General features: G+C 35.1%; 1 protein-coding gene across 1 annotated transcript in view; it reads right to left on the reverse strand.

The window, feature by feature from the left end:
- The window catches only part of TRPM6 (transient receptor potential cation channel subfamily M member 6), a 71846-nt gene extending 56148 nt beyond the window's left edge, over window positions 1–15698 (reverse strand). Inside the window, exons 1-8 of the mRNA XM_026703808.2 lie at window positions 15277–15698; window positions 10480–10559; window positions 8117–8164; window positions 6796–6834; window positions 4935–5115; window positions 2847–3060; window positions 2071–2195; window positions 357–528 (exon numbers count right to left, since the gene is read on the reverse strand). Of these exons, the coding sequence (XP_026559593.2) occupies window positions 357–528; window positions 2071–2195; window positions 2847–3060; window positions 4935–5115; window positions 6796–6834; window positions 8117–8164; window positions 10480–10559; window positions 15277–15294 (877 nt within the window). The 5' untranslated portion in view covers window positions 15295–15698. The remainder of the gene's footprint in view (window positions 1–356; window positions 529–2070; window positions 2196–2846; window positions 3061–4934; window positions 5116–6795; window positions 6835–8116; window positions 8165–10479; window positions 10560–15276) is intronic.
- Window positions 15699–15701: the final 3 nt, after the last annotated feature.

A 15701-nucleotide genomic window follows, 5' to 3' on the forward strand; every position in this document is an offset into this window, starting at 1 on the left:
AGATGGTATTTGCCGGTTCTCTGAACTACTCAAAATTTCCACTACCGGTTCTCCAGAACTGGTCAGAACCTGCTGAATACCCCCTCTGCTTCTCAGGACAGGCAAGGAGTGATGGGAGGGAGGGAGGGGCCAGCCAGTGATGGGATCAGCCAACAGGGAGCTGCAGCAGAGGGCCAAAAGAGCCGCATGTGGCTCCAGAGCCACAGATTGCAGACCCCTGAGGTAGGAGTAGAGATAGAGTAGGAGTAGGGGTAGCGTTGTCAAAATACACAATCCCTCTATCCCCAAGATCAATTAGAAAAGTGCACCACTGAAAGAGGTTCTCACAGAAGTAATACAGAATAAGGATTTCTTACTGGTATGTATTTTTTGAAGTGATAGATACTTTTCCAGACTTCTCCTGAGTTTCATCTCACTGCCATACTTGCCCACTGTGCCATCATCAACCAGTATGAAATGGGAATGCATGCTGTTGAGGGTGCTCAGCTTGCTAAGGGGATTTCCAAGTGTCTGATACAGGCAGACTACCTAATGAGACACAAAAATTAAAAAACAGCCCTTCCAAAGCACAGTTTCACTGTCTTTAAGACGGATGGCAAACAAACATTAGTAGCTCAGGAAGAAGTTATCCCTGGCAAATTAACGGCCTTAGGTAATGAGAAATTCCATATAGGAGGGAGAGAAGATTTTGCAGATGAAATATGAAAAGATTTTTTCCTCTTCCATTATGCTATCCTGTTGTTTTTCTATACTTTTTGTGAATAACATTTTTTTTACAGGATTGGTAGAAAAAATAAAGAGCATTTCATTTCTTATTAATCTTCATTACTTTTTTTAAAAATGGAACAACAATGATCTTGCTAACAGGATAACCTATGGCACGATTTAGTCGCATAAGAAGTGACTTAGTTTGTGAGGTTTGTCGTGATTGGTTAATTTTCAATATATAAATATACAATTTCAAGTGGTATCTTACATTGCACAATGAAAACTAATATGATTTACTTGCATAAAATCGAAAATGAATGATTCATAAATAGTTCCAAACACTTTTCTTATACTTTGACATTCTGCTAAATACCTAATAATTATAAATTCCACAGTAAATCATACAAAAATAAACATAGTATGTATTTCTGTGCAGAAATAAATAGACAAATCTCACCTGATATTCCCCTAGCTTTAAAATATATTATAATCCTTTAAAAAAAGCTTGCCATTTGAAAATTGTTCAAATGTAATGAAAAAAAATACTCTCCATCCTATAAATATTAACATCTCTGTTATACAGAATTTTAAAACCCAAGTTTCATTTATAAAATAAGTATGTTTATAACTGCAGGGAAAAAATGTAACAGGTGTAATTGTGGGTTTCTAGATTATAATGGACTGGGACTCTAATTAGTTGAGAATCTGTGTGGTATAAGGATGGAGTGAATTTGGATCAAAAATCAGGGGACTTCTCAGCCATATTTCTCTGTCCAAACTATTTAACAATGGGAGGTTAAAACAGAAATATAGTTTTAGAAGTTTTGGTGCCAAATTTTTTTACTACTGGTTCTGTGGGTGTGGCTTGGTGGCCATGGCAGGGGAAGGATACTGTAAAATCCTATTTCCTCCCCACCCCATTAACCTGCTTTCCAGCTCCGTTCTCCTGTGCAGGGCAACAAAAGAAGACCCAGCTGATCAGCTGGGACTCGCGAGGCAGAGAATAGATAGGAGCGGGGCCAGTCAGAGGTGGCATTTGCCGGTTCTGCAAACTACTCAAAATTTCCGCTACCGGTTCTCTAGAACTGGTCAGAACCTGCTGAATACCACCTTTGTTTGGTGCATATGATAAATAAATAATAAGATATTTTAAATGACCAGTAAATTACCAGTATTATACAGGATAAATTCTAGACAACAAAACTTGCAGCTACTTAAACAAGTAAATAGAAATATTTATCTTCACATATACTACAAGTAGGAAATTGTAGTGTTCTCCAATCTATACCTTGTCTCTTATACTTACACAGTGCAACAGTGCAAAGATTTCATTTAAGGGGGAAAAACCATTTGGGAACTCACGTCTTTGCCAATAAGTTCTTTCTGATTTTCAATGATGCCCCAAGGAGAAATTCCAATAGCACAGATCTTTCTTAAATATTGAGAGGCATGGAATTTCAATGCATTTCCCACGTGCTTAGATATTCCTAGACAATTACATTGAAATAGATGACATATTATCATCATTACACATTTACAATATGATCAGATTACAGAAATGAAATATCTTTCCAAATGTAAATGAGAATCAGAGCAATGTTGAATCTGATGGAATTACTACATCTTAATTACGTACATCTGTAAAATATCTACACAATAATGTGCATTGGTTCCTCACTTATCTTACATGATTTTTTTTTCTGAAGAATGAGATGGCACAATATTGTCCCACATGCTTTATGTTAAATATGATTGAGAATGTGTAATAATATTGGGCTAAGAGAGTGGCTAGATTATGACGGGACTAGAACTCACCGTCAGCTGGTTTCTGGGCCAGCTCTTTAACTCCTTCACAAAACTTTAACAAAATTTTATTTCTGTAAATTAATATTATTGTCCAAGAGTGCTTGGAAGAAGATACTACAAGGAAGTAAGCAATATATCTGGGGAGAGAACCATCCTTTAAAACAGCTCTGTTGCGTGCATATGACAGACACAAGCAGCTCTACTGCTACCTGGTATAGTCTTAATATGCTTAATATGTAACTCCTATCGAACAGGGTCATAGCAAGACTATTCTAGAGTTCACAGATGTCAGAAACATTTGCCCACCAAATATTAAAGAGAAAGAAGTTTACCTGTGTTAATTCCTTCTGTTAATATCCAAGCTCCTGTAGTTTCAGCAGCTTTGACCAATCCTTTGCTGAAAAGTTGCAGCAGTTTAGATGGAAGTTTGAAGTTTTGGTTACCACCGTGAACCGAAATGACCAATCTGGGAAATTCCATCTGCCATTCTTTAATCATGAGCTGCAACAGCTGATCTAGCTTTACGTCATAAGAGGTTCTGATATACTGTGGGACCAAAGAAAACCACAATGTCTGTAGTTGCCCAAACACAAAAACAACATATAATTATAAGATTAACTATAAAATTACAGGAATAATATAGAAACTTAATTCTAGCTTCCTCAAGCTGCTGTGAGTTCTAATCATTGTCTTGCCTTTCTCTATCAAATAGGCCCTAGGTCAGGGCTGTCAAACTCGTGGCCCATGGGCCAGATGTGCCACTTTCTGGCCACACCCACACCTGGTTTAGTGAAGAGGAAAAAAGTCACGATACGTCACAAGATGACACCACGACAATGTGAGTTTTGACACTAGGTCCAAGAAAGAAACTCTACAAAGTTTGATTGGAACTATACTTCATTAATTTAGGCTATACTGACAGAAGTTTGAAAGCCTTTATTTTCCCTTCTCTCTTTTAATACCCCAGAGAATTACAGTGGAGCAGAGATGGTATTCAGCAGGTTCTGACCAGTTCTGGAGAACCAGTAGCAGAAATTTTGAGTAGTTCGGAGAACCAGCAAATACCACCTCTGACTGGCCCCACCCCCACCTATCCTCTGCCTCCCGAGTCCCAGCTGATCGGCTGGCTCTTCTTTTGTTGCCCTGCACAGGAGAATGGAGCTGGAAAGCAGGTTAGTGGGGTGGGGAGGGAATGGGGATTTTGCAATAACCTTCTCCCTGGAGTGGGGTGGAATGGAGATTTTACAGAATCCTTCCCCTGCCATGCCCACCAAGCCACGCCCACCAAGGCTCACCCACAGAAACGGTAGTAAAAAAATTTGAATCCCACCACTGTAGTGGAGCCAGTTTTACCATCTATCTCATGATTTCTCTGTTTCCCACGCTTAACAAAGCTTTTGTTTTCATAGTCATTTCTGCCTGTTTGTTCCAAGGTAATTTCTGTGGCTCTCCAACCTTCAAGACTTTTTCAACTCTGTAACACTGCCTACAATTTTCAGTTTCATGGTTCAAATCATGCTTCACAACTTTGTCTACCTGATGTCTTTTTCTTTCCCAGTGCCACAACATCAACAGGAACAGAAATCCACTGATTAATATGATTTCACTAATGTTTTAATGTTTTCCAAATTCTTGGTCGGAAAAGTGTACATTTATCACAAAGGGAGTGAATGGATTCCCTGCTTTAATTAAATTATTTTCTAGCCTGTTAGATAAACCAGGAAATCAACTCAACAAGAAGGCTAAAACTATTTTTTATTAAGATTGGTTATTATAACAGAATCTTGAAAGTCTGATTGTGTAAATGTCTATGGTGATTCTCAATCATCCAGGTCATGGTTGTCCCAAAGCTGTTTTTTTTTTTCCAAAAAGCAACTGGACCTTTTTGTTTTTTTTCCTTTGAAAACATTTTGCTTCTTATCCAAGAAGCCTCTTGAATGAGAAGCAAAACATTTTCAAAGGAAGAAAACCAAGAAGGTCCAGTTGCCTTTGGGTCTGATTGTGTATTACCTCCTGCTTTTTATATTTCAGTAAATTAGGGAGGCGTCTGCTGAGTTACTTCTGAATGTTACGTGGTTGCTCTGAACTTAGAAAACAATACTTTGGTACCTTATGCCTAGGCAATAGTTCCTTAATATCTCCATCGTCATAATCCTTATTTTCTGCAATTATTACAATTGAGGTATTAAGACTGCTATTTCCTTCATGATACATATGTATTGTTTGCTGATATTCAGCTCAACAAGTTGTGACAAAACATTTAAATAAAAGCACATTTATATAGGTTCTCTTTGTTCAATCTCACAGCAGTTTATGTTTAGCACTAATATTTGTTTCATAGAGGTTTCACAGCTGTACTTCTACAGAATTCTGTAATAAACTCGATAGTGTTACAAATCCAGGTTTAAAGTTGTACAAACCTTAGCATGGTATGTGTGATCACTGTCTTGAAAATTGATTGTACCAAATGCATCAGTTGGACTAATCTTTGTATCTCTTTCAACAGACCATTCCACATTATGTTTTTCTTTTTCGGACTGAAATACAGGATAACCATAATCTACCCCATGGTGATCACCAATTAGCCGACCACAACAACATCTCAAATAGAAAGGGAGAGTTTCCATTAGTATTAATTCAATCAATGTTGGTGTTCTTTTTTTTAACATTAAATCACCATACTAGCTACTTCGGCTCAAAGTTTAATATTAGAAATATGAACGTTATTCTCATGCTTTCTGAAGCTCAAAACATAACTACATCTTTCAATGTATGAAAAACATGGCGTCTGTTTTTTATTTGTAAGCTTTCTTTTGTAAAACATCAATTGTCCAATTTGTCCAGAGCTTGCTTTAATTGAGTCTAGATGAATTTGGTTATTGGTTGTTTAAAAAAAAAAAAGAACTCATGACGTGCCACTTTGTCAGAACAGGCAAATAACTATTTTTAGGTTTTTAAAAAAATATTTCTAGTATAGAAATATAATATTCATGATTGGACAAAAGAATTGCCAAGAGTGTATTGTTAGTGCTCAATGTATCTTTGATTAGAAGTTAACCATAAAATCATTAAATTACATTTTATTCTTATGTTGCATTATTTTAATAATGAGAATAGGAATTCAGTCTTGGAGCTAAGAGCCAAAATTTCTTCTATTTGTTAAGAACAAAAAAGAAAAGGAAATGAAATGAAAAGATGAAAAACTACTAAGAACATTATAGATAAATATGTTAACATTTCTTTTGTTGTACTTAACTAATGTCCAATACTTATAGACATTTATTTTTTTTCATGTGCTGGATTTCAGTTCTTATTTAAAAATTGATGTTTCAAAAATAGAGTAGCAAAGACAAGGGTATCAAAAGCATGCTTCAAATATTTATCTTTGGCTTGTTGCATAATACAAAATATGCATTGGAGCCATTCTTGCTTCAATTTAGTTAAACTTACATGTATTGTACATGTATGCGGTTAGTTTTCCAAATTTAAGATCCCAGTCTGATATCTTCAGTAACATCTTTCTTTTCTAGTGTTGTGCTAAATTAATCTTTGCCTCTGTCAACATGTCTCTTAGTAAATTGATATTTGCAAGTAACTTTTTTTTAGAGAAGTAGTGGACAATTTCACTTTCTACTCACTCTTTACTCACCATTAAAGCAATCCCTGGGATTCAAAGTATTGTTTTTTCATTATGTTGATCTAAATGATCTTGCCCATTTTGATTGCAGTGTTTAACTTTTTTACAGGCTAACTTCCTAAAGGAAGGAATGTCCTTACAACTAAGCTTGTTGTTACCCTTATCTTTAATATTTTTAAAAGATCCCTTTAATAGAGATTAAAATCTTGCACAATGGTCTTGACCTGTGCTGAGCATAAAACAATGTTGCCCATTGGAAACTTGGCAGACTTTTACAAAAAATTATTTTTTTTCTTTCATGCAGTAGCTAGTTTTTCCAGGATTTTTTTTCTTTTTCAAAGAAGTTGAGAGGAGCACAGTTATATCATTTCTCTGAAATATTTTTATTGTGTTCCATTTCTAAGACAAAAGTTATTAATATCTTGGAATTCAATTTCTAGATCATCACTATAACATGATCACTGGCAAATAAATTATTCCTGCCTTCTTTCTTTCTTTCTTTCTTTCTTTCTTTCTTTCTTTCTTTCTTTCTTTCTTTCTTTCTTTCTTTCATTATTGAAGAATGTTTAAATAGTAATTGCATCATTTGTCAAGAATACTCCATTCTTTGTTTTTGCAGATATTGAGATTTTAGATAGTCTTACCGAATTAGATTCTGGCATACTTGACATCCTGCAGAACCTCTGAAAAACAGTTTCCATAAAAAATGCACAAAGCATATAAATCAGTTAAATGAACAGTTTTGTAGTATTTAACACATAGACTTAACACATTGAATATGGCATAAGTTCCAGGGACTTGCATTCCATAAAGTTTTTGTTGTTGTTGTTGTTACAGCAACATTTTGCATTAAGAGACTAACACAACTACCCTGTTGAAATTATTATGCATGATTCCAACAGGGTAGTTGTGTTAGCCTCCCAAAGCAATAATTATAAAATATACATGCCTGAAACTGTACATTATTGTGTATGGCATTCCTTAGGATTTAGATCCCATTCTTCAAATATTAGTCTATAAAGAAACAAGCATCATAAAATATTTGATAACAAATTGGTAAGTAATAGACTAAAGATAGTAGCAAAAATGAAGTGGAGTTTAAAATATAAACCCATCACATGAAATATAGGGAATAAAAGGAAAAAAGAATAAAAGGAAAAAAGAAGAACAAATAGAAAAAATTTAACATGAAGTTAAATATTTCTTTATGTATCCAATTTTATCCTTGATGACAAACAATATGAACTACACGTTATTGGGCACAAAGTCAGGTATGATACAAGTGGTCTCTCTCTCTCTCTCTCTCTCTCTCTCTCTCTCTATATATATATATATATATATATATATATATATATACACACACACACACACACACACACACACACACACACACACACATATCCACTTAGAAACAAACAACCTACTAATAAACAATTGGTTTCAGGAAAAACTATCATGTAATCTGCAATTCTTACACTGGAAAAACATATGCACTACACAACTCAATCAGGGCAAAGCAATAGACACAATCTACATAGACTTCTGGAAAGCCTTTGATTTTAGTGGTACATGACAAACTACTCCTAAAACTAAAATCTTACGGTATCTTTGGACAGTTACATAACTGGATAGAAGCATTCCTGTCAAACAGACAACAAATGGTCAAAATTGGGAGTGTCCTATAAAATTCTGTACCTGTCAACAGTGGTGTCCCCCAAGGCAGTGTTCTAGGACCAATTCTTTTCATACTCTACATAAATGACCTCTGTGATCATATCAATCTCCTACTTTCTATATCAGCATCTTAACCACTAAAATAAACTGGGTCTACAAGGATTATAGAAGAATTATAGAAACATGGAAGGAACCACAATAATAACTTTTTGGCTTGATCGGTACATATTGTTGGATAAAATGGGCAATTCACAAGAATTAAAAATTAGTGTATATCAAGAATCTACTTACCTGTACAGTGGTCCACTGGATTGATGGTAACGTGAATGTTGAAAACATCTGGATTAAAATAAAAGGGTAGGTTAATAGAAAGGATATCAATTGTCTGCTATAGTTGACTCAACCAGGCAAAAGCCATAGATGGAGATTTATTAAAGTAGTTTGCTTAAGCCTAAAAGAGCTATGAAGTCATTGTGACTTTAAATAAGGATGTGTATTAGCAATATAAGGAAGGGTTAACAGCCAAGGAAGTTTACAGAGCTCAAAAATGCAACAATGAGGGCAGGAGAGTAAAGGTAGAAAATCAGCTGGCTAGAGAGACATATAAATAATGTCATATTATTGATATGTCTCTCTTGCTAGCTGATTTTAGCCAATAAAAAGGTTTGCTCAAAGATGTCATCATCAAGAGAAACAGAGGTCTTGAATTCAGTGCTTATTCCAAACTGGGCAATCTTAAAAGATGACTAAGAAAGCAGAGAAAATGCCAATGTTCCTTCTGTCTTTACAAAGGACATGGTGATTTTCATAGTGTAGACTTGGAAAATATAATAAGAATAGAATAGAATTCTTTATTGGCCAAGTGTGACTGGACACACAAGGAATTTGGCTTGGTGCAAATACTCTCAGTGTACCTAAAAGAAAAGATTCATTCATCAAGAGTCAAGAATCATAAGGTACAACACTTAATAATACTCACAGGGTACAAAAAGCAATCAAACCATACTAGGAAAGGGAAGATGCAAGCTAGTAAGTATGTAGTAAAGGACCTCATAGCTAATATGAATGTTTTCAAACCCCAGGCCCCAATGAAATACACCCTCCAGTATTGAAGAGATTGATTGAAGAGCTGTTGGGACCTCTGCCAACTACTTGAAGAACAAATGTAGTCTATTATTTAAGAAATAGAAAGAATGATATCTCAGGAATGATTAACCATTGAGCCTAACAATACCTAAAATTATGTTACGGAATATAATGAAATAGGTCCTTTATAAACCTCTTGAAGACAAAGCTTCAGTTTGTCCAAATAGGTAATATAAGATAAATCTCATTTCCTTTTTTGACAAATTTCTATGTGAGCAGACAAGAACAATGTTTTGGATATAAACTCCTTTGATTTCAGCCAAACTTTTGTCATGGTTTCATATGACATTCTTCCCTGTTCCTGTCCTTCACCCTTACCCTCACCCAGAAAACAAAATCAGTTCTTTCTTTCCATTGAAGAGCAGCTTCACTACAGATAGCTCCTTCCTCCTCCCCACCCACCAGCTATAGTATTTCTGAGTTTCTTTATATTTATCCAAGCTGCTAGACAGATGGCAAGAATGCCACCTCCCCAGCAAATAAGGAGTGAGCTGAGCAGGTTCACTGTAGGGGTGTCCCATATGGGAAGGCTCATTTTCTTCACAGTTATATTTTTTTATTATTTACATATCAAAATATTGAACACAGTGTGACCATCCTGGCATTTCCTTCGCCATGCATACTAAAGTAAAGAACAAATAGCATGTATACTATTTATACAATGCTAGTTTTGTACAGTTATTCTTGACCAATATATTCAGTACATAGTATCACATTCGAGGTCTATTTGGTTCATCTATTGCCAAAACTCCTATACGCTGCTTCTCCAGGTGCACATTCCATCAGAAAAGCAAAGTCATGGTCACCTGATTTTCACTTAGCTACCACTTCACTTAGCAGAGTCACCAGAGCCAATTGTGGTTGCTAAACAAGGACTGTCCATCTGTATCTAATGATTCAATGCTCTTTATGCTAACTTTATTCCGAGTCAGGCAAATAAATCTAGTTTATATTTGTTGTTTGTTATAATAACTGCATTAACATACTGGACACTGGTCCATCATGTCTCACACTGCATTTTATTTCTATTCCTTTGTATTAATTCCTTTTGTATTAATATAAGCCAATCTAAATGTGCAGAACACTGAAATAATATGTGAAGAATATTTAATCCATGATAAACGTATTTCTTCTAGTGCCATCTAGTTTGTAGAAGTATCACTTTTAAGAGGAAAAGCTGGAAATGCTGAGTTAAAATATAGCTGCACCTTTAAGCTAATTATTTACAGAAATGAAAATGACAGTATTTAATTTTGTGGTTTAAATATCAGGTCCCTCACACAGGCCAATGTTTCATTTCCAATCTTGCATATTGAAGAGCTTTATACACATTTTTATTATTTGGCATTAACTTAGTGGTGCTAATAAGATTTCAGATTTTTCTTATGTCAGCATGTCTAACTTTTCTCTTTAGGCAATGAATACTGATGTTGTTCAGTATACATTTATACAGAATACACCATATTCCTTGTACTGTTCAAACAAAAAAACAAAAAGAAGCAAAGTACCTGTGAGAATCTTTTGAGCTTGGTACAATTTTTGCACATTCTCTTTTACTGAAGACACCTTCAATCCAAGATTTCTGGGACTGAAAAGAAATATTACATCTCAAAGAGATTTTCTAGAAATCTTAGATATACAAAAATAAGCAACTTCTATAGGATCAGAGAGAAGTTAATACTATATTGCAAATATTGACACAGAACTGAAAAAAATGTAGAAGCTGTACATAAGATCATTAGTTTACACAAGTCTTGCCTTTGCAACCCTTTGTAAACCTTTTTTTAAACCTACCCAGTCCTAAAGATAGAAGCAATCCTGCAGATCATTGAATAAAATAAGAAATAATGATAGAGAAATCTTACCTCTCCAAAATGACAAAAACATTTAAGGTCCAGCAACTATTTTATATTACAGCAGTGAGAAAACGGGACCGGTCACTCTTTATTGAAGTCAATATTTTGCTCTAAATGACTAGGACTATGCCAGTATGGCTTTATAAATGACCATATAAAGAAATCTTTAGAAGAAATGCTGGTCTATAAAGATTTTATCATGCCCACGGATATCTCCTTGTATCCATTAGACAAGTTGTATTGCTTATTTTAATATAGGAAAAATGAAGAGCATCCTAAAATCCAGGAGTCTAGGGATTGGGAGACCAACAGCTTAACTGGGTTGCTTTGTGATAAATGGCTGTTTGGTGGCAAATAGTAAAATAAGTGATAGCAATCACTCTGTGAATATATACCCATCTATATTCTATATAATATATACCTACCCATCTCTGTACTAGCCAATTTTTGAAAGCATCTGTGCCATATGATAATATGGACATGTATGTTTCACATGTATCTACTATTCAAAAAGTTTTGAAATGTAGACATTCATTTAAAGTTTGTGTTCTATAATTGATACTTTTTAAAATCCACAGGTAATTCATAGGAGTCTCCCAATGAACTTCTTGAAATTCTTAACAAATGACTATTGACAACTTACCAGAAGGGTAAATCATCTATTGCAAATGTTGCTGTCTAGTAGAATCAGTATGTAACTAGTGAATTGTGAAATCGTGTATCTTCATAGAGAATCATCTATGAAACCATTATTTCAATCAAGCTATTGAACTGAGTCAGAATAGGAAAAAGAGCAGAATTACTCTTTTTTGGGACAGCAGAATTACTCAATTTGGGATAAATATCTATCTATCCCAAATTGGTCTAGAATACAGTTGGTGAACCTTTAAATCTGTAGATGTTGCTATGCAGCCACTATGGGAAGCACAGGAGTTGTGTACAAAACCACCTAAAAGATCACAACTCCTCATACTGTTACTCCAAAAGATTTGAATCCTTCAGCAATCGGAACTCCATGGTTGGAGAAGGATAATGGCAATGAGCTTAAGAAAATTGACCGTAGTCAGGAGCCTTGTTGCTGAGGTTACAAAGTATGCATGAGGCAATGCAGGTAGTGATAAGCTGGCAAGTGACATCCATTGAAAACTATGTTGAAGATCCTGCTCTTGCTCCCAGTGGGTTTTTGAATACGACTAAAGCTGCTAGTTATAAAGCTCAATGTGACTTAGTTCCTAGGTATCTTAAGAACTGTTGCCTTCAAGTGGAATTGATCCCTCAGATATGTTCTTCTTATAAAGCTGATAAATGTCTTTGGAAATTCTTAGTTTATCCAAGTCATGGTCCTTTTTTCCAAGAGGCAACTGGACTTTCTGGTTTTATTTTGAAGATGTTTTGCTTCTTATCCAAGAAGTTTCTTCAGCTTCTTGATAGTAGCTGAAGTTGATAGTAGTTCTCAATTTTCAGATGAGTAGAACTGAGGCTCACTTACATTAGCAACGTCCCAGGTTCACACAAGCATCATTTGCGACCTTCTCAGCTAGCTTCCAATAAGCATGGTCAATTGGGGAAACTGGATTCATTTAATGGCCAGATGCTTTACTTAATAACTGATGTGATTCATGTAATGATCACAGCAAAATGGTCTCAAAACTGGGCACGGTTCATTTAACAGCTGCCTCACTAGGGATGGAAGTTCTAGTCCCAATTGTGGTTGCAAGTCAAGGACCACCTGTACTTTCTTTCATAATGGCCATTATTTTATGGAATAGTCTCCCCTCCAGAGACTAGGTTGGTGTCACTTTCCATTTTCAAGGAATTCAGTTATAAGTTCAATTTTCTGAAGGGATGCCGTCAACAACTGTTGTTATATTATTTGTATTATCAGATTTTTATGTTTTTGTTATATGTTCTTATGATCTTATTCAATCCGTTGTTGATTATCATGGTACATTTACACAAGTATTTAAAGTAATCTCCATTTAAAAATGTGTTCTGTTCCCAAGCTCTATCCTTAAATCAAAACTGTAAGCCAGAACGTATTATTGTGTAATACTGTATAAGTAGCATTGTGTAATGAACTTGAACCATTGTATATTTAACTCAAATTTTGCTGCAAGAGGCGATCTTAACCCAGGCACTTGCCGTATTCTCTTTCTTTTTGTTCTTGTGAAGATGAATTGTGTAAGAGATGACAAATAACTTAATGTCATTCAGTGATACTTGTAACTATCTCCAGATTTTAGACTCTGTGACCTAAGGCTGCCACCACCATAATGTATCTTATACCATACAAATTAAAAGATGAAGAAAACATCCCTCCATTATATCAGAATGTGGCAATTTCCATGTTTTAACAGTTTTCCAGTTTCCCACTCTTATACACAGATTCTTTTGCTGCTTTTTTCACCAACTGCATAGGTCATCATGGCACTGGCCAAACTGTCTCTCAGTCTATTTCCTTCTAGCAGGATAGGAGCCTATAAATTCTTGCAATTAAAGGATACTTATAGCCTATAAATTCTTGCAATTAAAGGATACTTACCCTTTTTTAAAAAAATTGGCTGGCTGCGGTTCTTGAGAAAGCAGTAAAGACTAACTGCTTTGTAAATATGTGACTTGCTATACCCATCACTCAACTTTCACTATTGTGTTTCAATTGCACTTCTGTCTTACCGTTTGAAGACTCAAAAACACATAGAATAATATTTTTTCCTTGTTTTAAGGTTCAGCTTTCAGAATTTCCAAACCTGGTTCTTGATCTACTATATAACAGTTAAAGTTGGCTGACTGGATATTATGTTTGCATACCCACTCCAAAAAATTCAGAGCGTTCAACGGAGCCTTGGCTGAGGAAGGAAATCAATAGCTACCAGAAGTCTACATGTTTATCATCTCAACTGTTGATTATGCGAATGTTTATTTCCCAATAGTTGCCATGGCAGAAGAAAAACTAAAGTTGATCTTGGTGGAGATTTCTTAATCAAAGGTACACTTAAATGCTGATAACAAGTTTGTAGGTCCTCTAGAATTGCACAAGTATAGACATAACATCCAGAAATTGGTGAATTGGAAAAACTTAAATTTCCCAAATATTTATATTAATACAAACACATGTACACAGAGAGAGAGAGAGTATGATCACTAACAGACTGGATTTAAAGTCAGCCATGTCTGGATTTCTTAGTTCCAGATGAGTTTATTTTACATATTCTCTTCTCTATGGAAAAATAAAAAGTATATACACCATGCAATATTAAATATTCTCTTGACATCTATAATACAACATGTTACTATGTTATAGAAACTAACATTTAGAGTGGTACATACTTTTATACACCAAATTCACCACATCAAATAAACTATTATTCTTAGCCAGGAAGTCTGTCCGTTCATATATACAAATATTAGTATACAAGCATATTTGACTATGCAAACATACTATGGATAGGGAGAGTGCCTTGACATATAAAAAGTATATATAATGCAAATGGACAATTCTATAGTAACAAACTGAAAAGAGTTACATTGCTATTCACTGACTTCACATTTGTCTCTTTCTAGAACCCCCTTTTATAAGAATGGAAACTTTCAGGTCACTGAAAAAAAGCATAGTGCTTTTTGAAAGTGTGATATATAAAGTTTGATCTGTAGAAGCATGAATGAGTCCCTAATGTTCAAACCATATGCAATTAATATAATCTAATATCAATAGAGCTGGTATTTGAAGTTATGGCAGTGATAATTTTTTGTGTTTAGCAGTCTTAAATTACTAGTTTGCCTATATGAAAAAGAAAGAGAGAGAGTTCTTTCAACCTCTCGCAGCCATATTGCTGAACGACACTTCCTAGTCTAAGAAAATTGGTGAATAGTGATGAATACTAGGCGCCTTCTCCTAGTTTAGGAAACTAAGAACTAATAATGTTCTATCACTTTATCTCCTGCACACCTAGAACTAGATCCTTAGTAATAAACCTAATTTTTCCCCTTTTTTCCCACTCCCTACCCAATGACTGTACCTTCATACAATACTGTATCTTATTTTTCCAACTCAATTACATAGAAAATCGAAAATATGTGAATATACTTCTAAACTATGATCTGCATTCTGTCTCTCTCCACATAGCTACAAAAAAGGGAAATGGATTCAGAAAACAAGAGCCAAGTAAATAACAATTTATCTACCCCATGCATAATACCCATGTTCATAAACATATGCTACATAACTTTTGTATTTTCTTCCAGTAAGGTGCAATTGTGAAAACAAGATCAGCAGGATGCCTGAAGCAGTGTGTAAAAAAAAGTATCTGCTATGGAAGAAGCAGGATGGAGACATACTTTACGTCAGAAAGATTACCAGCTGCCTAGATGTACTGCATTAAAATGACTAGCAAAAAACCTCGATCCAAACTTGTCCATCTGCCCAATTCTATAAAGATTGCTTTTTTTTACCTTCACTTGAACTTTCATCCTGTATGGTGTTTCTTCCTTACTTCATAAATTGAACCTTCACAAGCCAGAGTTGCACTCATAAATCAGTGCTGCACTCTCTCTTTTCCAGTCCCTGAAAAGCTGCTTCAAGTATCACAGACACACAGAAAGAAAGTCCATTCAAAACTCAAAAGAACACTTTGCTTGATCCTTGGACTACACCATTGGTTAATGTTCCACTTCCTTCTATCAGAGACTGGCAGCTGACTTTATGACCCTAAGTTCTTTTGAGGATTCTTGAAGTTACATACTAAGGCTCTCTTGCAAAATAAACAACAGACAGGCCAAGGGGCAGGGTCAAACTATCCAGTTTGGTCTGTTATGAATTCCAGCATGTACTTCTCCACCTCAGTTGAAACACTGCAGGGTTCCTCCCTGCCCATAAG

This window comes from Pseudonaja textilis, chromosome 2 (assembly GCF_049901715.1).
Source record: "Pseudonaja textilis isolate UNSWEBS1 chromosome 2, rPseTex1.2, whole genome shotgun sequence".
NCBI classification, from domain to species: Eukaryota; Metazoa; Chordata; class Lepidosauria; order Squamata; family Elapidae; genus Pseudonaja; species Pseudonaja textilis.